The following is a 25,947-nucleotide window of genomic DNA, read 5'->3' as shown; positions in this document are numbered from 1 at the left end:
AAGGTCACGGGATCTGAATACTTTCCAAAGGCAGGAAATCAGTCAATGTAAATAAATTCTTTAGGCCCTAATCTCTAGATTTCCCATGACTGGGCAGGGGCGATGAGAGCCATGAGGGCATTGGCCCACCCACTGGGGAGCTGGCCCAACCAATCAGGATACATTTTCCTACAAGGGCTTTATTACAGACAGAAATACTCCTCAGTTTTATCAGCTTTCCGGTTGGCTGGTCTCAGACGATACTCCAGGTGAAGAAGCCGGATGTGGAGGTCCTGGGCTGGCGTGGTAACACGTGGTCTACGGTTGTGAGGCAATTTGGATGTAATGACAAATTCTCAAAAATGACTGAGGTGGCTTATGGTAGAGACATTGACCTTCAATTCTCTGGCAACAGCTTTGGTGGACATTCCTGCAGTCAGCATGCCAATTGCACGCTCCCTCAATACTTGAGACATCTGTGGCGTTGTGACAAAACTGCACATTTTAGAGTGGCCTTGTATTGTCCACAGCACAAGGTGCACCTGTGTAATGACCATGCTGTTTAATCAGAGGAGAAATGCTCACTAACAGGGATGGAAACATATTTGTGCAAAACAGTTGAAGGAAATATGTTTTTTGTGCGTTTGGAACATTTCTGGGATATTTTATTTCAGCTCATGAAACATGGGCCCAACATTTTACATGTTGTGTTCATATAAAATAAAAAAATTCACCCATCTACACACAATACCCCATAAGGACAAAGGGAAAACTTGTGTTTTAGAAAATGTTGCACATTTATTGAAATTGAATACAGAAATATCTAATTTACAGAAGTATTCACACCCCTGGGTCAATACATGTTAGAATCACCTGCTACTGTCTATTATCTATCCTTTACCCCTACCTACAGTATACTGCTGTTACTGTCTATTATCTATCCTTTACCCCTACCTACAGTATACTGCTGTTACTGTCTATTATCTATCCTTTACCCCTACCTACAGTATACTGCTGTTACTGTCTATTATCTATCCTTTACCCCTACCTACAGTATACTGCTGCTACTGTCTATTATCTATCCTTTACCCCTACCTACAGTATACTGCTGTTACTGTCTATTATCTATCCTTTACCCCTACCTACAGTATACTGCTGTTACTGTCTATCTATCCTTTACCCCTACCTACAGTATACTGCTGTTACTGTCTATTATCTATCCTTTACCCCTACCTACAGTATACTGCTGCTACTGTCTATTATCTATCCTGTTGTCTAGTCACTTTACCCCTACCTACAGTATACTGCTGTTACTGTCTATTATCTATCCTTTACCCCTACCTACAGTATACTGCTGTTACTGTCTATTATCTATCCTGTTGTCTAGTCACTTTACCCCTACCTACAGTATACTGCTGTTACTGTCTATTATCTATCCTTTACCCCTACCTACAGTATACTGCTGTTACTGTCTATTATCTATCCTTTACCCCTACCTACAGTATACTGCTGTTACTGTCTATTATCTATCCTTTACCCCTACCTACAGTATACTGCTGTTACTGTCTATTATCTATCCTTTACCCCTACCTACAGTATACTGCTGTTACTGTCTATTATCTATCCTTTACCCCTACCTACAGTATACTGCTGTTACTGTCTATTATCTATCCTTTACCCCTACCTACAGTATACTGCTGTTACTGTCTTATCTATCCTGTTTTATAGTCACTTTTATCCCTACCTATAGGTGCGTACCTCATTCCCCTGCACGTCGACTTGGTACTGGTACTCCGTGTATAAAGCCAACTTATCGTCAGTCGTTGTGTATTTTTATTCCTTGGGTTATAATTGTTCTATGTTTTTCTCTGCATTGTTGGGAAGGGCCTTTAGGTAAACATTTCACTGGTTGTCTACACCTGTTGTTTACCGAGTATGTGACAAGTACAATTTGATTTGACATTGTTGTATGTGCTTTTTTATGCTGTTAAAATGTAATGTTACTACTGTTATAATGTGTTATAATGTTGTGTTATGTGTTGTTGTTGTAGACCCACAGGGAGTTGGTGCGTCTGTCGGAGGGCGTCGGGTTCAGAGTTCACATCCTAGACAAGGCCTCCATGGCAGCCAGGAGGCACGCTACCAGCTCTAACAACAAATCTGGTACAAAGACAATATTCATCTGTAAAATGCACCTGAGACACAACAACATCCCTCACTCATTTTGTTGTACTACTAAACTTGTTTTTCTCTCCCCTTTCTGTCCCCCCCCTCCTCCCATGTCTCCCCTCCCTCCCATGTCTCCCCCCCCTCTCGCTCGTCTGTCTCCCCTCTCGCTCCCCTCTCGCTCGTCTGTCTCCCCTCTCGCTCGTCTGTCTCCCCTCTCGCTCGTCTGTCTCCCCTCTCGCTCGTCTGTCTCCCCTCTCGCTCGTCTGTCTCCCCTCTCGCTCGTCTGTCTCCCCTCTCGCTCGTCTGTCTCCCCTTTCGCTCGTCTGTCTCCCCTCTCGCTCGTCTGTCTCCCCTCTCGTCTCCCCTCTCGTCTCCCCTCTCGTCTCCCCTCTCGTCTCCCCTCTCGTCTCCCTTCTCGTCTCCCCTCTCGTCTCCCCTCTCGTCTCCCCTCTCGTCTCCCCTCTCGTCTCCCCTCTCGTCTCCCCTCTCGTCTCCCCTCTCGTCTCGTCTCCCCTCTCGTCTCGTCTCCCCTCTCGTCTCGTCTCCCCTCTCGTCTCGTCTCCCCTCTCGTCTCGTCTCCCCTCTCGTCTCGTCTCCCCTCTCGTCTCGTCTCCCCTCTCGTCTCGTCTCCCCTCTCGTCTCGTCTCCCCTCTCGTCTCGTCTCCCCTCTCGTCTCGTCTCCCCTCTCGTCTCGTCTCCCCTCTCGTCTCGTCTCCCCTCTCGTCTCGTCTCCCCTCTCGTCTCGTCTCCCCTCTCGTCTCCCCTCTCGTCTCCCCTCTCGTCTCGTCTCTCGTCTCGTCTCTCGTCTCGTCTCTCGTCTCGTCTCCCCCTCTCGTCTCGTCTCCCCCTCTCGTCTCGTCTCCCCCTCTCGTCTCGTCTCCCCCTCTCGTCTCGTCTCCCCCTCTCGTCTCGTCTCCCCCTCTCGTCTCGTCTCCCCCTCTCGTCTCGTCTCCCCCTCTCGTCTCGTCTCCCCCTCTCGTCTCGTCTCCCCCTCTCGTCTCGTCTCCCCCTCTCGTCTCGTCTCCCCCTCTCGTCTCGTCTCCCCCTCTCGTCTCCCCCTCTCGTCTCGTCTCCCCCTCTCGTCTCCCCCTCTCGTCTCGTCTCCCCCTCTCGTCTCGTCTCCCCCTCTCGTCTCCCCCCTCTCGTCTCCCCCCTCTCGTCTCCCCCCTCTCGTCTCCCCCCTCTCGTCTCCCCCCTCTCGTCTCCCCCCTCTCGTCTCCCCCCTCTCGTCTCCCCCCTCTCGTCTCCCCCCTCTCGTCTCCCCCCTCTCGTCTCCCCCCTCTCGTCTCCCCCCTCTCGTCTCCCCCCTCTCGTCTCCCCCCTCTCGTCTCCCCCCTCTCGTCTCCCCCCTCTCGTCTCGTCCCTCTCGTCTCCCCCCTCTCGTCTCGTCCCTCTCGTCTCCCCCCTCTCGTCTCGTCCCTCTCGTCTCCCCCCTCTCGTCTCCCCCCTCTCGTCTCGTCTCCCCCCTCTCGTCTCCCCCCTCTCGTCTCGTCTCCCCCCTCTCGTCTCGTCTCCCCCCTCTCGTCTCGTCTCCCCCCTCTCGTCTCGTCTCCCCCCTCTCGTCTCGTCTCCCTCTCCTCTCTCTCGTCTTCTCTCTCTGTCTAGATATTCTGATCAGTACCCCCAATAGACTGGTGTTCCTCCTGAAGCAGGATGCTCTAGACCTCAGCAGGTCAGCTCCCTCTGTGTGTGCTGACTCTGATATGTTGAGGGCAGTTGTAACAGGTTTTGTTAATAGTGTGTGTTGAACACATCCACACACAGTATTAAACTATAGAGACCTTGACGTGAAAACATTTGACCAACTGGGTTCACAAGGTCAAATGCTATTTCAGAGTTGTTTAAGGTTAGAATTAGGGTTAGGTTTTGTGGTTAAGGGAAAATAGGATTTTGAACGGGACAGAGTTGTATGTCCCCATAAGTTTAGTTAGGGCTGGGCGATACGACCAAAATATCACATCACAGTATTTTATTCCTTAATTTGCTTTGAGTAGTGCACCTAGGGTGGCAACATACATTCTACGTCATTTCAATAAGTTTTCTCCATTCTGTTCTACACTGTTCAATTCAACCAAAAATAATTGTCAGAAATTTCTGTGTTTCCTGAACTCATTTGAGATTGTTTCCACACTGGCTGCTGCACGATATGGGCAACAAAAAAAAACTAGGCCTTATTTTTAACCAAATGTTGCAATTGATTTAGAGAACAAAAACACTTTGGTGAACTGTTGTAATAAAGGAAATAGAATGATTATTAATTCTATAGTTAGAATATAAATAATAGTGGGCACTTTGAATACTGTCTTGTTTGACATGACAGCGGATGAAAATGCCAGGGAGGAGTTATTGTGACAGGGTAGGAACCAAAGTGTTGGTCAGTGTTTCCTAGGGGACCCTATAATCTTTGGCTACATTAAATGTTTCTTCATGTAGCCAACATATTCATGCTTCACCTTATTCCTCTTTGATTGAGAAGATACTTTTTTGCGAACTTGCTAAGAACTTGGTAGATGTAAGAAACACAAACTAATAGTGTAATTATGGAATGCTAGCAGATTTTAAATTAAGAAGAAAAGTGGAAACAACATTGTCATCAACATCGTCTCATGTGCTGCATAGAACCCCCACAGTGGTGGTGTCATAATACCCATAAAACCTAGCGGTAAAACAGGGAAATGGTTCCATTGTTCCGCCGTTCATTTTTAAAATTCTAGAAACACTTCAAATAAGGGCTGTGTTTCGTGTCGGCTTACCCTGGCGTGACGTTTTGATAATCGTGTAAATCTCTCTCGGACAAGGTGACTTTTATCAATATAGTCGCCTGTATTTACTCTGATTCTAAAATGCTAATTAGCATCAACGTAGATGGAAGACTACAAATCCCAGCATGCTCCTGCACGTCATCTCCATCTGGCACCTTTGCTAACATAATGTCAATTTAAAACTTGCACAAGTTTTCACAGATTTGTCAATTTTTAAAGAAATGTAGCCAATTTATTCATTACTACATGTAGCTAACATTAGATGGTTAATCCAGAGATTCTGACTGATTCGTCAGTCTGGTCCAGATCATCATGGCATTTGTAGTTCTTTTATGATAGCCACATTAGCAGCTAATTGACGTTTCATTTTTGGCGAGTAAATACAGGCGACTATATTGATAAAAGTCACCTTGTCCGAGAGAGATTTACACGGTTATCAAAACGTCATGCCAGGGTAAGCCGACACAAAACACAGCCCTTATTTTAAGTGTTTATAAAATGAATTGTGAAAAAACAATGGAACCATTTCCCTGTTTGACCACTAGGTTTGATGGGTATTATGACTCATACTGTGGTACTCAATTGACCAGGCAGACTGAATCCAAGCGTCTCCTGGTTAGCCAACATGGTAGTGATCAGCATTGACAATGCAGACTGAATCCTGGTTAAGCAACAACAAATATGCTCCTTGAGTGACAGGGGGGGCAGGGCTATGTCTGTGTGGAAAGCGGCACGGAAAGAGATGACTCAAGTAGCCAAGGCAACTATAAAAATGGACGTTACACACAACGTATCACATTTAACAAACCAAACGTTCAAATACCGTTATAGAAGGTAAAAACCCAAACCGGTCCATGCATCAATACCTGTATATAGTAAAATACAGTATACCGCCCAAGTCTAGCTACAGCCAATCAGCCATCACAACCTGCTGGCTCTGGTCCATGCATCAATACCTGTGTATAGTAAAATACAGTATACCGCCCAGCCCTAAGGTTAGTTATACAAGACTGTGTTGTTGGGTCTGATATGTTGGTTGAGGGCTGTCCTAGCAGGCTTTGTTTATTAATACTGTGTGTGTGCGTAGTGTGGAATGGTTGGTGGTGGACGAGAGTGATAAGCTGTTTGAGGATGGTCGTAGAGGCTTCAGAGACCAGCTAGCGGCGGTGTTCCAGGCGTGTTCCTCCCCGCGGGTCAGACGAGCGTTCTACAGCGCTACCTGTGCTCCAGATGTGGAACAGTGGTGTCGCCTCAACCTCGACAACCTGGTGTCTGTCAACATTGGACACAGGTACTCCACTACCCACAGTCCCCTGTTCTACTACGCTACCCATAACCACCCTCTATACTCCACTACCCACAGTCCCCTGTTCTACTACACTACCCAGAACCACCCTCTATACTACAGTCCCCTGTTCTACTATACTACGCTACCCATAACCACCTTCTATACTCCACTACCCACAGTTCCCTGTTCTACTACACTACCCATAACCACCCTCTATACTCCGCTACCCACAGTCCCCTGTTCTACTACACTACCCATAACCACCCTCTCTACTACACTACCCACAGTCCCCTGTTCTACTACACTACCCATAACCACCCTCTCTACTACACTACCCACAGTCCCCTGTTCTACTACACTACCCATAACCACCCTCTATACTACACTACCCACAGTCCCCTGTTCTACTACACTACCCACAACCGCCCTCTCTTCTTTGCAGAGCCGTGGTTGAGTGGTAACACTGCACACGTATACCGGGGTTGAATCCCTGGGCCCACCCCTTCTAACTGTATTTCCTGTCTGTATCCCTCTCGTTCAGAACCATCTAATAGAGTTTCTAACTGTATTTCCTGTCTGTATCCCTCTCGTTCAGAACCATCTAATAGAGTTTCTAACTGTATTTCCTGTCTGTATCCCTCTCTCGTTCAGAACCATCTAATAGAGTTTCTAACTGTATTTCCTGTCTGTATCGCTCTCTCGTTCAGAACCATCTAATAGAGTTTCAAACTGTATCCCTGTCTGTATCCCTCTCGTTCAGAACCATCTAATAGAGTTTCTAACTATTTCCTGTCTGTATCCCTCTCGTTCAGAACCATCTAATAGAGTTTCTAACTGTATCCCTGTCTGTATCCCTCTCGTTCAGAACCATCTAATAGAGTTTCTAACTATTTCCTGTCTGTATCCCTCTCGTTCAGAACCATCTAATAGAGTTTCTAACTATTTCCTGTCTGTATCCCTCTCGTTCAGAACCATCTAATAGAGTTTCTAACTGTATTTCCTGTCTGTATCCATCCAACCATCTAATAGAGTTTCAAAACGATTGTGTTCTCAGGAACTCTGCGGTCGAGACAGTAGAACAGGAGCTGCTGTTTGTTGGAACAGAGAACGGGAAGTTACTGGCCGTGAGGGACATAATCAAGAAGGTACATCACGTTACACTCCAAATCTAATGTTATTAGTCACATGTGCCGAATACAACAGGTGGAGTAGACCTCACAGTGAAATGCTGAATACAACAGGTGTAGTAGACCTCACAGTGAAATGCTGAATACAACAGGTGTAGTAGACCTCACAGTGAAATGCTGAATACAACAGGTGTAGTAGACCTCACAGTGAAATGCTGAATACAACAGGTGTAGTAGACCTCACAGTGAAATGCTGAATACAACAGGTGGAGTAGACCTCACAGTGAAATGCTGAATACAACAGGTGTAGTAGACCTTACAGTGAAATGCTGAATACAACAGGTGTAGTAGACCTTACAGTGAAATGCTGAATACAACAGGTGTAGTAGACCTTACAGTGAAATGCTGAATACAACAGGTGTAGTAGACCTTACAGTGAAATGCTGAATACAGCAGGTGTAGTAGACCTCACAGTGAAATGCTGAATACAACAGGTGTAGTAGACCTCACAGTGAAATGCTGAATACAACAGGTGTAGACCTCACAGTGAAATGCTGAATACAACAGGTGTAGTAGACCTCACAGTGAAATGCTGAATACAACAGGTGTAGTAGACCTTACAGTGAAATGCTGAATACAACAGGTGTAGTAGACCTCACAGTGAAATGCTGAATACAACAGGTGTAGTAGACCTCACAGTGAAATGCTGAATACAACAGGTGTAGTAGACCTTACAGTGAAATGCTGAATACAAAAGGTGTAGTAGACCTTACAGTGAAATGCTGAATACACCAGGTGTAGTAGACCTCACAGTGAAATGCTGAATACAACAGGTGTAGTAGACCTCACAGTGAAATGCTGAATACAACAGGTGTAGTAGACCTCACAGTGAAATGCTGAATACAACAGGTGTAGACCTCACAGTGAAATGCTGAATACAACAGGTGTAGTAGACCTTACAGTGAAATGCTGAATACAACAGGTGTAGTAGACCTCACAGTGAAATGCTGAATACAGCAGGTGTAGTAGACCTCACAGTGAAATGCTGAATACAACAGGTGTAGTAGACCTCACAGTGAAATGCTGAATACAACAGGTGTAGACCTCACAGTGAAATGCTGAATACAACAGGTGTAGTAGACCTCACAGTGAAATGCTGAATACAACAGGTGTAGTAGACCTTACAGTGAAATGCTGAATACAACAAGTGTAGTAGACCTCACAGTGAAATGCTGAATACAACAGGTGTAGACCTCACAGTGAAATGCTGAATACAACAGGTGTAGTAAACCTCACAGTGAAATGCTGAATACAACAGGTGTAGTAGACCTCACAGTGAAATGCTGAATACAACAGGTGTAGTAGACCTCACAGTGAAATGCTGAATACAACAGGTGTAGTAGACCTCACAGTGAAATGCTGAATACAACAGGTGTAGTAGACCCCACAGTGAAATGCTGAATACAACAGGTGTAGGTAGACCTCACAGTGAAATGCTGAATACAACAGGTGTAGTAGACCTCACAGTGAAATGCTGAATACAACAGGTGTAGTAGACCTTACAGTGAAATGCTGAATACAACAGGTGTAGTAGACCTCACAGTGAAATGCTGAATACAACAGGTGTAGTAGACCTCACAGTGAAATGCTGAATACAACAGGTGTAGTAGACCTCACAGTGAAATGCTGAATACAACAGGTGTAGTAGACCTTACAGTGAAATGCTGAATACAACAGGTGTAGTAGACCTCACAGTGAAATGCTGAATACAACAGGTGTAGTAGACCTCACAGTGAAATGCTGAATACAACAGGTGTAGTAGACCTCACAGTGAAATGCTGAATACAACAGGTGTAGTAGACCTCACAGTGAAATGCTGAATACAACAGGTGTAGTAGACCTTACAGTGAAATGCTGAATACAACAGGTGTAGTAGACCTCACAGTGAAATGCTGAATACAACAGGTGTAGTAGACCTTACAGTGAAATGCTGAATACAACAGGTGTAGTAGACCTCACAGTGAAATGCTGATACAACAAGTGTAGACTTTACAGTGAAATGCTGAATACAACAGGTGTAGTAGACCTCACAGTGAAATGCTGAATACAACAGGTGTAGTAGACCTCACAGTGAAATGCTGAATACAACAGGTGTAGTAGACCTTACAGTGAAATGCTGAATACAACAGGTGTAGTAGACCTCACAGTGAAATGCTGAATACAACAGGTGTAGTAGACCTTACAGTGAAATGCTGAATACAACAGGTGTAGTAGACCTCACAGTGAAATGCTGAATACAACAGGTGTAGTAGACCTCACAGTGAAATGCTGAATACAACAGGTGTAGTAGACCTCACAGTGAAATGCTGAATACAACAGGTGTAGTAGACCTTACAGTGAAATGCTGAATACAACAGGTGTAGTAGACCTCACAGTGAAATGCTGAATACAACAGGTGTAGTAGACCTCACAGTGAAATGCTGAATACAACAGGTGTAGTAGACCTCACAGTGTAATGCTGAATACAACAGGTGTAGTAGACCTCACAGTGAAATGCTGAATACAACAGGTGTAGTAGACCTCACAGTGAAATGCTGAATACAACAGGTGTAGTAGACCTCACAGTGAAATGCTGAATACAACAGGTGTAGTAGACCTTACAGTGAAATGCTGAATACAACAGGTGTAGTAGACCTCACAGTGAAATGCTGAATACAACAGGTGTAGTAGACCTCACAGTGAAATGATGAATACAACAGGTGTAGTAGACCTTACAGTGAAATGCTGAATACAACAGGTGTAGTAGACCTCACAGTGAAATGCTGAATACAACAGGTGTAGTAGACCTCACAGTGAAATGCTGAATACAACAGGTGTAGTAGACCTCACAGTGAAATGCTGAATACAACAGGTGTAGTAGACCTCACAGTGAAATGCTGAATACAACAGGTGTAGTAGACCTCACAGTGAAATGCTGAATACAACAGGTGTAGTAGACCTTACAGTGAAATGCTGAATACAACAGATGTAGTAGACCTCACAGTGAAATGCTGAATACAACAGGTGTAGTAGACCTCACAGTGAAATGCTGAATACAACAGGTGTAGTAGACCTTACAGTGAAATGCTGAATACAACAGGTGTAGTAGACCTCACAGTGAAATGCTGAATACAACAGGTGTAGTAGACCTCACAGTGAAATGCTGAATACAACAGGTGTAGTAGACCTCACAGTGAAATGCTGAATACAACAGGTGTAGTAGACCTTACAGAGAAATGCTGAATACAACAGGTGTAGTAGACCTTACAGTGAAATGCTGAATACAACAGGTGTAGTAGACCTCACAGTGAAATGCTGAATACAACAGGTGTAGTAGACCTCACAGTGAAATGCTGAATACAACAGGTGTAGTAGACCTTACAGTGAAATGCTGATACAACAGGTGTAGTAGACCTCACAGTGAAATGCTGAATACAACAGGTGTAGTAGACCTTACAGTGAAATGCTGAATACAACAGGTGTAGTAGACCTTACAGTGAAATGCTGAATACAACAGGTGTAGTAGACCTCACAGTGAAATGCTGAATACAACAGGTGTAGTAGACCTTACAGTGAAATGCTGAATACAACAGGTGTAGTAGACCTTACAGTGAAATGCTGAATACAACAGGTGTAGTAGACCTCACAGTGAAATGCTGAATACAACAGGTGTAGTAGACCTTACAGTGAAATGCTGAATACAACAGGTGTAGTAGACCTCACAGTGAAATGCTGAATACAACAGGTGTAGTAGACCTTACAGTGAAATGCTGAATACAACAGGTGTAGTAGACCTCACAGTGAAATGCTGAATACAACAGGTGTAGTAGACCTTACAGTGAAATGCTGAATACAACAGGTGTAGTAGACCTCACAGTGAAATGCTGAATACAACAGGTGTAGTAGACCTCACAGTGAAATGCTGAATACAACAGGTGTAGTAGACCTCACAGTGAAATGCTGAATACAACAGGTGTAGTAGACCTCACAGTGAAATGCTGATACAACAAGTGTAGACTTTACAGTGAAATGCTGAATACAACAGGTGTAGTAGACCTCACAGTGAAATGCTGATACAACAAGTGTAGTAGACCTCACAGTGAAATGCTGAATACAACAGGTGTAGTAGACCTCACAGTGAAATGCTGAATACAACAGGTGTAGTAGACCTTACAGTGAAATGCTGAATACAACAGGTGTAGTAGACCTCACAGTGAATTGCTGAATACAACAGGTGTAGTAGACCTCACAGTGAAATGCTGAATACAACAGGTGTAGTAGACCTCACAGTGTAATGCTGAATACAACAGGTGTAGTAGACCTCACAGTGAAATGCTGAATACAACAGGTGTAGTAGACCTTACAGTGAAATGCTGAATACAACAGGTGTAGTAGACCTCACAGTGAAATGCTGAATACAACAGGTGTAGTAGACCTCACAGTGAAATGCTGAATACAACAGGTGTAGTAGACCTCACAGTGAAATGCTGAATACAACAGGTGTAGTAGACCTCACAGTGAAATGCTGAATACAACAGGTGTAGTAGACCTCACAGTGAAATGCTGAATACAACAGGTGTAGTAGACCTCACAGTGAAATGCTGAATACAACAGGTGTAGTAGACCTCACAGTGAAATGCTGAATACAACAGGTGTAGTAGACCTGACAGTGAAATGCTGAATACAACAGGTGTAGTAGACCTCACAGTGAAATGCTGAATACAACAGGTGTAGTAGACCTCACAGTGAAATGCTGAATACAACAGGTGTAGTAGACCTTACAGTGAAATGCTGACTACAACAGGTGTAGTAGACCTCACAGTGAAATGCTGAATACAACAGGTGTAGTAGACCTTACAGTGAAATGCTGATACAACAGGTGTAGTAGACCTCACAGTGAAATGCTGAATACAACAGGTGTAGTAGACCTCACAGTGAAATGCTGAATACTACAGGTGTAGTAGACCTCACAGTGAAATGCTGAATACTACAGGTGTAGTAGATCTCACAGTGAAATGCTGAATACAACAGGTGTAGTAGACCTCACAGTGAAATGCTGAATACAACAGGTGTAGTAGACCTCACAGTGAAATGCTGAATACAACAGGTGTAGTAGACCTCACAGTGAAATGCTGAATACAACAGGTGTAGTAGACCTTACAGTGAAATGCTGAATACAACAGGTGTAGTAGACCTCACAGTGAAATGCTGAATACAACAGGTGTAGTAGACCTCACAGTGAAATGCTGAATACAACAGGTGTAGTAGACCTCACAGTGAAATGCTGAATACAACAGGTGTAGTAGACCTCACAGTGAAATGCTGAATACAACAGGTGTAGTAGACCTTACAGTGAAATGCTGAATACAACAGGTGTAGTAGACCTCACAGTGAAATGCTGAATACAACAGGTGTAGTAGACCTCACAGTGAAATGCTGAATACACCAGGTGTAGTAGACCTCACAGTGAAATGCTGAATACAACAGGTGTAGTAGACCTCACAGTGAAATGCTGAATACAACAGGTGTAGTAGACCTTACAGTGAAATGCTGAATACAACAGGTGTAGTAGACCTCACAGTGAAATGCTGAATACAACAGGTGTAGTAGACCTCACAGTGAAATGCTGAATACAACAGGTGTAGTAGACCTCACAGTGAAATGCTGAATACAACAGGTGTAGTAGACCTTACAGTGAAATGCTGAATACAACAGGTGTAGTAGACCTTACAGTGAAATGCTGAATACAACAGGTGTAGTAGACCTCACAGTGAAATGCTGAATACAACAGGTGTAGTAGACCTTACAGTGAAATGCTGATACAACAGGTGTAGTAGACCTCACAGTGAAATGCTGAATACAACAGGTGTAGTAGACCTTACAGTGAAATGCTGAATACAACAGGTGTAGTAGACCTTACAGTGAAATGCTGAATACAACAGGTGTAGTAGACCTCACAGTGAAATGCTGAATACAACAGGTGTAGTAGACCTTACAGTGAAATGCTGAATACAACAGGTGTAGTAGACCTCACAGTGAAATGCTGATACAACAAGTGTAGACTTTACAGTGAAATGCTGAATACAACAGGTGTAGTAGACCTCACAGTGAAATGCTGAATACAACAGGTGTAGTAGACCTCACAGTGAAATGCTGAATACAACAGGTGTAGTAGACCTCACAGTGAAATGCTGATACAACAAGTGTAGACTTTACAGTGAAATGCTGAATACAACAGGTGTAGTAGACCTCACAGTGAAATGCTGATACAACAAGTGTAGACTTTACAGTGAAATGCTGAATACAACAGGTGTAGTAGACCTCACAGTGAAATGCTGAATACAACAGGTGTAGTAGACCTCACAGTGAAATGCTGATACAACAAGTGTAGACTTTACAGTGAAATGCTGAATACAACAGGTGTAGTAGACCTCACAGTGAAATGCTGATACAACAAGTGTAGTAGACCTCACAGTGAAATGCTGAATACAACAGGTGTAGTAGACCTCACAGTGAAATGCTGAATACAACAGGTGTAGTAGACCTTACAGTGAAATGCTGAATACAACAGGTGTAGTAGACCTTACAGTGAAATGCTGAATACAACAGGTGTAGTAGACCTCACAGTGAAATGCTGAATACAACAGGTGTAGTAGACCTCACAGTGAAATGCTGAATACAACAGGTGTAGTAGACCTCACAGTGTAATGCTGAATACAACAGGTGTAGTAGACCTCACAGTGAAATGCTGAATACAACAGGTGTAGTAGACCTCACAGTGAAATGCTGAATACAACAGGTGTAGTAGACCTCACAGTGAAATGCTGAATACAACAGGTGTAGTAGACCTTACAGTGAAATGCTGAATACAACAGGTGTAGTAGACCTCACAGTGAAATGCTGAATACAACAGGTGTAGTAGACCTTACAGTGAAATGCTGACTACAACAGGTGTAGTAGACCTCACAGTGAAATGCTGAATACAACAGGTGTAGTAGACCTCACAGTGAAATGCTGAATACAACAGGTGTAGTAGACCTCACAGTGAAATGCTGAATACAACAGGTGTAGTAGACCTTACAGTGAAATGCTGAATACAACAGGTGTAGTAGACCTCACAGTGAAATGCTGAATACAACAGGTGTAGTAGACCTTACAGTGAAATGCTGAATACAACAGGTGTAGTAGACCTTACAGTGAAATGCTGAATACTACAGGTGTAGTAGACCTCACAGTGAAATGCTGAATACAACAGGTGTAGTAGACCTCAGTGAAATGCTGAATACAACAGGTGTAGTAGACCTCACAGTGAAATGCTGAATACAACAGGTGTAGTAGACCTTACAGTGAAATGCTGAATACAACAGGTGTAGTAGACCTCACAGTGAAATGCTGAATACAACAGGTGTAGTAGACCTCACAGTGAAATGCTGAATACAACAGGTGTAGTAGACCTCACAGAGAAATGCTGAATACAACAGGTGTAGTAGACCTCACAGTGAAATGCTGAATACAACAGGTGTAGTAGACCTCACAGTGAAATGCTGAATACAACAGGTGTAGTAGACCTCACAGTGAAATGCTGAATACAACAGGTGTAGTAGACTTTACAGTGAAATGCTGAATACAACAGGTGTAGTAGACCTCACAGTGAAATGCTGATACAACAGGTGTAGTAGACCTCACAGTGAAATGCTGAATACAACAGGTGTAGACCTCACAGTGAAATGCTGAATACAACAGGTGTAGTAGACCTCACAGTGAAATGCTGAATACAACAGGTGTAGTAGACCTCACAGTGAAATGCTGAATACAACAGGTGTAGTAGACCTTACAGTGAAATGCTGAATACAAGCCCTTAACCAACAATGCAGTTAGAAAAAACTGGATAAGAAATAAAAGGAACAAGTAATTAAAGAGCAGCAGTAAAATAACAATAGCGAGGCTATACAGGGTGGTACCGGTACAGAGTCAATGTGTACATGTAGGTAGAGTTATTAAAAGTGTCTAAGCATAGATGATAACAACAAAGAGTAGCAGCGGTGTGAAGAGGGGCTGCCAATAGTCTGGGTAGCGATTTGATCAGGTGTTCAGGAGTCTTATGGTTTGGGGGTAGAAGCTGTTTAGAAGCCTCTTGGACGTAGACCTGGCGCTCCGGTACCGCTTGCCGTGCGGTAGCAGAGAGAACAGTCTATGACTAGGGTGGCTGGAGTCTTTGACAATTTTTAGGGCCTTCCTTTGACACCTCCTGGTGTAGAGGTCCTGGATGGTAGGAAGCTTGGCCCTAGTGATGTTTTGGGCTGTACGCACTGCCCTCTGTAGTGCCTTGCGGTCGGAGGCCGAGTAGTTGCCGTACCAGGCAGTGATGCAACCAGTTAGGATGCTCTCGATGGTGCAGCTGTAGAACCTTTTGAGGATCTGAGGACCCAAGCCAAATCTCTTCAGATTCCTGAGGTTTTGTCGTGCTCTTGTCACGACTGTCTTGGTGTGTTTGGACCATGTTAGTTTGTTGATGATGTGGACACCAAGGACCTTGAAGCTCTCAACCCGCTCCACTACAGCCCCGTCGATGAGAATGGGGGCGTGCTCGGTCCTCCTTTTCCTGTAGTCCACAATCATCTCCTTTGTCTTGATCACGTTGAGGGAGAGGTTGTTGTCCTGGCACCACACGACCAGGTCTCTGACCTCCTCCCTATAGTCTGTCTCATCATTGTCGGTGATCAGGCCTACCACTGTTGTGTCATCGGCAAACTTAATGATGGTGTTGGAGTCGTGCCTGGCTGCGCAGTCATGAGGGAACAGGGAGTACAGGAGGGGACTGAGCACGGACCCCTGAGGGGCCCCTGTGTTGAGGATCAGCATGGCGGATGTGTTGTTACCTACCTTCACCACCTGGGGGCGGCCCACCAGGAAGTCCAGGATCCAGTTGCAGCGGGAGGTGATTAGTCCCAGGGTCCTTAGCTTAGTGATGAGCTTTGAGGGTGTTGAACGCTGAGCTGTAGTCAATGAATAGCATTCTCAAATAAGTGTTCTTTTTGTCCAGGTGGGAATGGGCAGTGTGGAGTGTGATTGAGATTGCATCATCCGTGGATCTGTTGGGGCGGTATGCAAATTGGAGTGGGTCTAGGGTTTCTGGGATAATGGTGTTGTGAGCCATGACCAGCCTTTCAAAGCACTTCATGGATACAGATGTGAGTGCTACGGGTCGGTAGTCATTTAGGCAGGTTAACTTGGTGTTCTTGGGCACAGGGACTATTGTGGTCTGCTTGAAACATGTTGGTATTAGACTCGGACAGGGAGACGTTGAAAATGTCAGTGAAGACACTTGCCAGTTGGTCAGGTCATACTCAGAGTATACGTCCTGGTAATCCGTCTGGCCCAGCGGCCTTGTGAATGTTGACCTGTTTAAAGGTCTTACTCACATCGGCTGCGGAGAGCGTGATCACACTGTCTTTCGGAACAGCTGGTGCTCTCATGCATGTTTCAGTGTTATTGGCCTCGAAGTAAACGTAGAAGGAGTGTAGCTCGTCTGGTAGGTTCGTGTCACTGGTCAGCTCTCGGCTGTGCTTCCCTTTGTAGTCTGTAATGGTTTACAGGCCCTGCCACATCCGACGAGCGTCAGAGCCGGTGTAGTACAATTTGATCATAGTCCTGCATAGACACTTTGCCTGTTTGATGGTTTGTCGGTGGGCATAGCAGGATTTCTTATAAGAAGGGGTAGTGATATGGAGGGACTAACCGATGCAGGGGATGTATTGGTAGTTCGTCACCAGAAGGGGTTTAGTCTCTATTAGACTGTGTATCCAGTATCGGCTGCCATATTTTGTAGAATATAGGAGCTAAACTTTTCCATATGCAATACATTTCGTAAATGTCATAACCACATTTAAAAGGTAGGTACAGTTTACAAAACTGTATTGGAATGTGTTTGAAACAGCCAAGGTTGGTGATTTACTGCCATCTGCAATTATTACATTTTGATCAGGAGTATAGACGGGTTGGTTGTTTAGCGAGAACACTGACACGTGGACAACTATGTGGCAAACCAGACTTGGTTAGACCAGGAGTTTTCAACCGGGGGGTCTGTGAAAATGCACTGAACAATTCCCAGACGTTTTACATATCCACAAAAAGCTCTCTCTCTCTCAACTGTTGTGCACAAATGTGTTTCCATCCCTGTTAGTGAGCATTTCTCCTTTTCTAAGATAATCCATCCACCTGACAGGTGTGGCATGTCAAGAAACGGATTAAACAGCATGAACAGTACACAGGTGCACCTTGTGCTGGGGACAATAAAAGACCACTCTAAAACTTGTGCCGTTTTGTCACACAACTCAATGCCACAGATGTCTCAAGTTTTGAGGGAGCGTGCAATTGGTATTCTTAATGTAGGAATGTCCCCCAGAGCTGTTGCCAGAGAATTGAATGTTCATTTCTCTACCATAAGCTGCCTTCAACGTTGTTTTTGACAGTACTTCCAACCGGCCTCACATCCGCAGATGACGTGTAGGGCGTTGTGTGGGCGAGCGGTTTGATGTTAACGTTGTGGCCCGTGATGGGGTTATGGTATGGGCAGGCATAAGCTACAGACAACGAATACAATAGCATTTTACCAATTTTGCTATATGAATGCGCTGAAATACCGTGACGAGATCCTGAGGCCCATCGTGAGGCCCATGTAAGGTATCTGTGTCCAACAGTATCTATATTCCCAGTCATGTGAAATCTGTAGATTAGGGCCTGATGAATTTATTTAAATAGACTGACTTTCTTATGTGAACTGTAACTCAGTAAAATGTTTTACACCCTGCTGACTTCCTGTACTTCAAAATGGTTTAGGAAGTCCCACCCTGCTGACTTCCTGTACTTCAAAATGGTTTAGGAAGTCCCACCCTGCTGACTTCCTGTACTTCAAAATGGTTTAGGAAGTCCCACCCTGCTGACTTCCTGTACTTCAAAATGGTTTAGGAAGTCCCACCCTGCTGACTTCCTGTACTTCAAAATGGTTTAGGAAGTCCCACCCTGCTGACTTCCTGTACTTCAAAATGGTTTAGGAAGTCCCACCCTGCTGACTTCCTGTACTTCAAAATGGTTTAGGAAGTCCCACCCTGCTGACTTCCTGTACTTCAAAATGGTTTAGGAAGTCCCACCCTGCTGACTTCCTGTACTTCAAAATGGTTTAGGAAGTCCCACCCTGCTGACTTCCTGTACTTCAAAATGGTTTAGGAAGTCCCACCCTGCTGACTTCCTGTACTTCAAAATGGTTTAGGAAGTCCCACCCTGCTGACTTCCTGTACTTCAAAATGGTTTAAGCCCTCTATGTCGCTGTCTGTTAACACATCTAGAGTCCACATCCAACACGTGCACATCCACTCAGTACTGGTACCATGTGTATATAGCCATGTTATTACCTGTTAGTCTACACCTGTTGGTTACTAAGCATTTCACTGTTAGTCTACACCTGTTGTTTACCAAGCATTTCACTGGTAGTCTACACCTGTTGTTTACCAAGCATTTCACTGTTAGTCTACACCTGTTGTTTACCAAGCATTTCACTGCTAGTCTACACCTGTTTACCAAGCATTTCACTGGTAGTCTACACCTGTTGTTTACCAAGCATTTCACTGGTAGTCTACACCTGTTGGTTACCAAGCATTTCACTGGTAGTCTACACCTGTTGGTTACCAAGCATTTCACTGGTAGTCTACACCTGTCGGTTACCGAGCATTTCACTGTTAGTCTACACTTGTCGTTTACCAAGCATTTCACTGTTAGTCTACACTTGTCGTTTACCAAGCATTTCACTGGTAGTCTACACCTGTTGGTTACCAAGCATTTCACTGGTAGTCTACACCTGTTGGTTACCAAGCATTTCACTGGTAGTCTACACCTGTTGTTTACCAAGCATTTCACTGGTAGTCTACACCTGTTGTTTACCAAGCATTTCACTGGTAGTCTACACCTGTAGTTTACTAAGCATTTCACTGGTAGTCTACACCTGTTGGTTACCAAGCATTTCACTGGTAGTCTACACCTGTTGGTTACCAAGCATTTCACTGGTAGTCTACACCTGTTGGTTACCGAGCATTTCACTGGTAGTCTACACCTGTTGGTTACCGAGCATTTCACTGGTAGTCTACACCTGTTGGTTACCGAGCATTTCACTGGTAGTCTACACCTGTTGTTTACCAAGCATTTCACTGGTAGTCTACACCTGTTGGTTACCAAGCATTTCACTGGTAGTCTACACCTGTTGGTTACCAAGCATTTCACTGGTAGTCTACACCTGTTGGTTACCAAGCATTTCACTGGTAGTCTACACCTGTTGTTTAGGAAGCATTTCACTGGTAGTCTACACCTGTTGGTTACCAAGCATTTCACTGGTAGTCTACACCTGTTGTTTAGGAAGCATTTCACTGGTAGTCTACACCTGTTGTTTAGGAAGCATTTCACTGGTAGTCTACACCTGTTGGTTACCAAGCATTTCACTGGTAGTCTACACCTGTTGGTTACCAAGCATTTCACTGGTAGTCTACACCTGTTGTTTACCAAGCATTTCACTGGTAGTCTACACCTGTTGTTTACCAAGCATTTCACTGGTAGTCTACACCTGTTGTTTAGGAAGCATTTCACTGGTAGTCTACACCTGTTTACCAAGCATTTCACTGGTAGTCTACACCTGTTGTTTACCGAGCATTTCACTGCTAGTCTACACCTGTTGTTTACCGAGCATTTCACTGGTAGTCTACACCTGTTGTTTACCAAGCATTTCACTGGTAGTCTACACCTGTTGTTTAGGAAGCATTTCACTGGTAGTCTACACCTGTTTACCAAGCATTTCACTGGTAGTCTACACCTGTTGTTTACCAAGCATTTCACTGGTAGTCTACACCTGTTGTTTACCAAGCATTTCACTGGTAGTCTACACCTGTTGTTTACCAAGCATTTCACTGGTAGTCTACACCTGTTGTTTACCAAGCATTTCACTGGTAGTCTACACCTGTTGGTTACCAAGCATTTCACTGGTAGTCTACACCTGTTTACCAAGCATTTCACTGGTAGTCTACACCTGTTTACCAAGCATTTCACTGTTAGTCTACACCTGTTGTTTACCGAGCATTTCACTGGTAGTCTACACCTGTTGTTTACCAAGCATTTCACTGGTAGTCTACACCTGTTGTTTAGGAAGCATTTCACTGGTAGTCTACACCTGTTTACCAAGCATTTCACTGGTAGTCTACACCTGTTGTTTACCAAGCATTTCACTGGTAGTCTACACCTGTTGTTTACCAAGCATTTCACTGGTAGTCTACACCTGTTGTTTAGGAAGCATTTCACTGGTAGTCTACACCTGTTTACCAAGCATTTCACTGGTAGTCTACACCTGTTGGTTACCAAGCATTTCACTGGTAGTCTACACCTGTCGTTTACCGAGTATGTTTGAAGTAGCATTTGATAACAGATGTTAATACTCTTTCCTCTCCCAGGGTTTCTTACCCCCCATGCTGGTGTTTGTCCAGTCTATTGATCGAGCCAGAGAGCTCTTCCATGAGCTGGTCTACGAAGGAATCAACGTAGACATTATACACGCTGACCGAACACAGCAACAGGCACGCACACATGTTTTCCTGAACCCTTAACCTCTAACCCTAAATCTAACCTCTAACCCTAAATCTAACCTCTAACCCTAAATCTAACCTCTAACCCTAAATCTAAACTCTAACCCTAAATCTAACCTCTAACCCTAAATCTAACCTCTAACCCTAACCCTAACCTCTAACCCTAAATCTAACCTCTAACCCTAAATCTAACCTCTAACCCTAAATCTAACCTTAACCTCTAACCCTAAATCTAACCTCTAACCCTAAATCTAACCTTAACCTCTAACCCTAAATCTAACCTCTAACCCTAAATCTAACCTTAACCTCTAACCCTAAATCTAACCTTAACCTCTAACCCTAAATCTAACCTCTAACCCTAAATCTAACCTTAACCTCTAACCCTAAATCTAACCTCTCACCCTAAATCTAAGCTCTAACCCTAAATCTAACCCCTAACCTCTAGCCCTAAATCTAACCTCTAACCCTAAATCTAACCTCTAGCCCTAAATCTAACCTCTAACCCTAAATCTAACCTCTAACCCTAAATATAACCTCTAACCCTAAATCTAACCTCTAACCCTAAATCTAACCCCTAACCTCTAACCCTAAATCTAACCTCTAACCCTAAATCTAACCTCTAACCCTAAATCTAACCTCTAACCCTAAATCTAACCTCTAACCCTAAATCTAACCCTAAATCTAACCTCTAACCCTAAATATAACCTCTAACCCTAAACCTAACCTTAACCTCTAACCCTAAATCTAACCTCTAACCCTAAATCTAACCTCTAACCCTAAATCTAACCTCTAACCCTAAATCTAACCTCTAACCCTAAATCTAACCTCTAACCCTAAATCTAACCTCTAACCCTAAATCTAACCTTAACCTCTAACCCTAAATCTAACCTTAACCTCTAACCCTAAATCTAACCTTAACCCCTAACAATAACCTATAACCCCTAACCCTAAATTTAACCTTAAGTCCAACCAGCAAAATGTCCTTTTAGTTAGTTTACTATTCTAGTGAGGACTTCTGGTACTCCCAAGTATAGTACAACATGTACACACACACACACACACACACTCACTCACTCACTCACTCACTCACTCACTCACTCACTCACTCACTCACTCACTCACTCACTCACTCTCTACTGTACTCCCCACATATAGTACAACATGTACACACACACACACACACTACTGTACTCCTACGTATAGTAAAACACACTACTGTACTCCTACGTATAGTAAAACACTCTACTGTACTCCTACGTATAGTAAAACACTCTACTGTACTCCTACGTATAGTAAAACACACTACTGTACTCCTACGTATAGTAAAACACACTACTGTACTCCTACGTATAGTAAAACACACTACTGTACTCCTACGTATAGTAAAACACACTACTGTACTCCTACGTATAGTAAAACACACTACTGTACACACAGACACACACTCAGACTGTACTCCTACGTATAGTAAAACACTCTACTGTACTCCTACGTATAGTAAAACACACTACTGTACACACACACACACACACAGACTGTACTCCTACGTATAGTAAAACACACTACTGTACACACACACACACACACACAGACTGTACTCCTACGTATAGTAAAACACACTACTGTACTCCTACGTATAGTAAAACACACTACTGTACTCCTACGTATAGTAAAACACACTACTGTACTCCTACGTATAGTAAAACACACTACTGTACTCCTACGTATAGTAAAACACACTACTGTACTCCTACGTATAGTAAAACACACTACTGTACTCCTACGTATAGTAAAACACTCTACTGTACTCCTACGTATAGTAAAACACACACTACTGTACTCCTACGTATAGTAAAACACACTACTGTACTCCTACGTATAGTAAAACACTCTACTGTACTCCTACGTATAGTAAAACACACTACTGTACACACACACACACACACAGACTGTACTCCTACGTATAGTAAAACACACTACTGTACACACACACACACACACAGACTGTACTCCTACGTATAGTAAAACACACTACTGTACTCCTACGTATAGTAAAACACACTACTGTACTCCTACGTATAGTAAAACACACTACTGTACTCCTACGTATAGTAAAACACACTACTGTACTCCTACGTATAGTAAAACACACTACTGTACTCCTACGTATAGTAAAACACACTACTGTACCCCTACGTATAGTAAAACACACTACTGTACTCCTACGTATAGTAAAACACACTACTGTACTCCTACGTATAGTAAAACACTCTACTGTACTCCTACGTATAGTAAAACACACTACTGTACACACACACACACACACAGACTGTACTCCTACGTATAGTAAAACACTCTACTGTACTCCTACGTATAGTAAAACACACTACTGTACTCCTACGTATAGTAAAACACACTACTGTACTCCTACGTATAGTAAAACACTCTACTGTACTCCTACGTATAGTAACACACACACTACTGTACTCCTACGTATAGTAAAACACACTACTGTAATTCATTCACTAACTGTTGTTTTTTCTCCAGAGAGACAACGTGATCACTAGTTTCCGGTCGGGTGATATCTGGGTGTTGATCTGTACGGCCCTGCTCGCCCGAGGTATGGACTTTAAGGGTGTCAACCTGGTGCTGAACTACGACTTCCCTACCAGCGCTGTGGAATACATCCACCGCATCGGTTAGTCCCTCCGTATCGCTACACTACCACATCTGCTCTAAAAAATCTCATCTCATTTCTCACATGTGCCGAATACAACGGGTGTTACAACCTTACAGTGAAATGCTTACTTTACAAGTCCTTAACCCACAATGCAGTTCAAGAAATAGAGTAGAGAAAATATTGACTAAATAAACTGAAGTAAAGTAGTTGAGGTCATGTGTACATGTAGATGGGGGTAGAGTGACTGCATAGATAATAAACAGCGAATAGTATCAGCCCTATGGCACCCTATTCCCTATATAGTGCACTACTTTAGACCAGAGCCCTGTGGAACCCTATTCCCTATATAGTGCACTACTTTAGACCAGAGCCCTATGGAACCCTATTCCCTATATAGTGCACTACTTTAGACCAGAGCCCTATGGAACCCTATTCCCTATATAGTGCACTACTTATAGTACGTTTGTAATGTAGTGTTGTCCATCTTTGTATTTCTAATCCTAGGTCGTACTGGCAGGGCTGGACGCACAGGGAAAGCTGTCACCTTCTTCACCGAGGATGACAAGCCTCTTCTACGCAGGTACACCAGGGGGAGGAGCCTAGGGATCCACAGGGGGAGGAGCCTAGGGATCCACAGGGGGAGGGGCTTGTAAAGCAGCACGGTCTGATGGGAGCTGTAGTATTAACTCACCTCTCTCTCCCCCACCTGTCTCTCTCTCTCCCCCACCTGTCTCTCTCTCTCCCCCACCTGTCTCTGTCTCTCTGTCTCTCTCTCTCTACCGTCTCTCTCTCTCGCTACCGTCTCTCTCTCTACCGTCTCTCTCTCTGTCTCTCTGTCTCTCTCTCTCTGTCTCTCTCTCTCTCTCTCTCTGTCTCTCTCCCCCACCTGTCTCTGTCTCTCTGTCTCTCTCTCTCCCCCACCTGTCTCTGTCTCTCTGTCTCTCTCTCTCCCCCACCTGTCTCTGTCTCTCTGTCTCTCTCTCTCTCTCTCTACCGTCTCTCTCCAGTATTGCCAATGTGATCAAGCAGGCAGGTTGTCCTGTCCCTGGCTACATGGTTGGTTTTAAAAAGATACACAGGTGAGTTGACAGTTGCCTGGAAAGGTTCAGTACATCCACGTGGTTTAGCCCCATGTGGTTTAGCCCCATGTGGTTTAGCCCCATGTGGTTTAGCCCCATGTGGTTTAGCCCCATGAGGTTTAGCTCCATGAGGTTTAGCTCCATGTGGTTTAGCTCCATGTGGTTTAGCTGATGTTCTCTGTCTGTTTTTATGCAGTAGTAGATGTGTTATAAATCCCTGTCGTCCCTTAGCAGAGGTTATAACACATCCACTATCTTCGTCTGTGAGTCGGCGTGGTTTAATCATGACGACTCACACACTGTGCTGCCAGTGTAGGGCGCAAGATAAAACTGACGTTTAGAGGGTGAGGAGAGAGAGAGAGAAAGAATGGAGGAAGCTTGTTATGACATGTATTATCTGAATTAGGCTGAATTACACCTTGGGAGGAACTTTGAATGTCTTTCAACTTCCGAGTTGGTTTAACGTTGGACCAGAGCGAGCGTTAGCTGGCTGACAACCTTGCCGAGCGGCACACAAAAAAAGTCAATCCATTCTCTAATTAAACATCTCACTCATTTCGTAATGATGCTTGTAACGTTGTCAGTAGCTACGGTAACCTATGGGTCAGAGGGGAGGGGCTACGGTAACCTATGGGTCAGAGGGGAGGGGCTACGGTAACCTATGGGTCAGAGGGGAGGGGCTACGGTAACCTATGGGTCAGAGGGGAGGGGCTACGGTAACCTATGGGTCAGAGGGGAGGGGCTACGGTAACCTATGGGTCAGAGGGGAGGGGCTACGGTAACCTATGGGTCAGAGGGGAGGGGCTACGGTAACCTATGGGTCAGAGGGGAGGGGCTACGGTAACCTATGGGTCAGAGGGGAGGGGCTACGGTAACCTATGGGTCAGAGGGGAGGGGCTACGGTAACCTATGGGTCAGAGGGGAGGGGCTACGGTAACCTATGGGTCGGAGGGGCTACGGTAACCTATGGGTCGGAGGGGCTACGGTAACCTATGGGTCGGAGGGGCTACGGTAACCTGTGGGTCGGAGGGGCTACGGTAACCTGTGGGTCGGAGGGGCTACGGTAACCTGTGGGTCGGAGGGGCTACGGTAACCTGTGGGTCGGAGGGGCTACGGTAACCTGTGGGTCGGAGGGGCTGCGGTAACCTGTGGGTCGGAGGGGAGGGGCTGCGGTAACCTGTGGGTCGGAGGGGAGGGGCTGCGGT

General features: G+C 44.5%; 1 protein-coding gene across 1 annotated transcript in view; it reads left to right on the top strand.

The window, feature by feature from the left end:
* ddx52 (DEAD (Asp-Glu-Ala-Asp) box polypeptide 52) overlaps positions 1 to 25,947 on the top strand; it is a 120,457-nt gene that overhangs the window by 83,512 nt on the left and 10,998 nt on the right. The window contains exons 6-13 of the mRNA XM_055936891.1: positions 2,031 to 2,142; positions 3,754 to 3,820; positions 5,998 to 6,201; positions 7,253 to 7,343; positions 20,852 to 20,974; positions 23,531 to 23,681; positions 24,168 to 24,243; positions 24,671 to 24,742. Of these exons, the coding sequence (XP_055792866.1) occupies positions 2,031 to 2,142; positions 3,754 to 3,820; positions 5,998 to 6,201; positions 7,253 to 7,343; positions 20,852 to 20,974; positions 23,531 to 23,681; positions 24,168 to 24,243; positions 24,671 to 24,742 (896 nt within the window). The remainder of the gene's footprint in view (positions 1 to 2,030; positions 2,143 to 3,753; positions 3,821 to 5,997; positions 6,202 to 7,252; positions 7,344 to 20,851; positions 20,975 to 23,530; positions 23,682 to 24,167; positions 24,244 to 24,670; positions 24,743 to 25,947) is intronic.

Source organism: Salvelinus fontinalis, chromosome 10, assembly GCF_029448725.1.
Source record: "Salvelinus fontinalis isolate EN_2023a chromosome 10, ASM2944872v1, whole genome shotgun sequence".
NCBI lineage: Eukaryota > Metazoa > Chordata > Actinopteri > Salmoniformes > Salmonidae > Salvelinus > Salvelinus fontinalis.
This window is presented reverse-complemented; position numbering and strand designations above follow the sequence as displayed.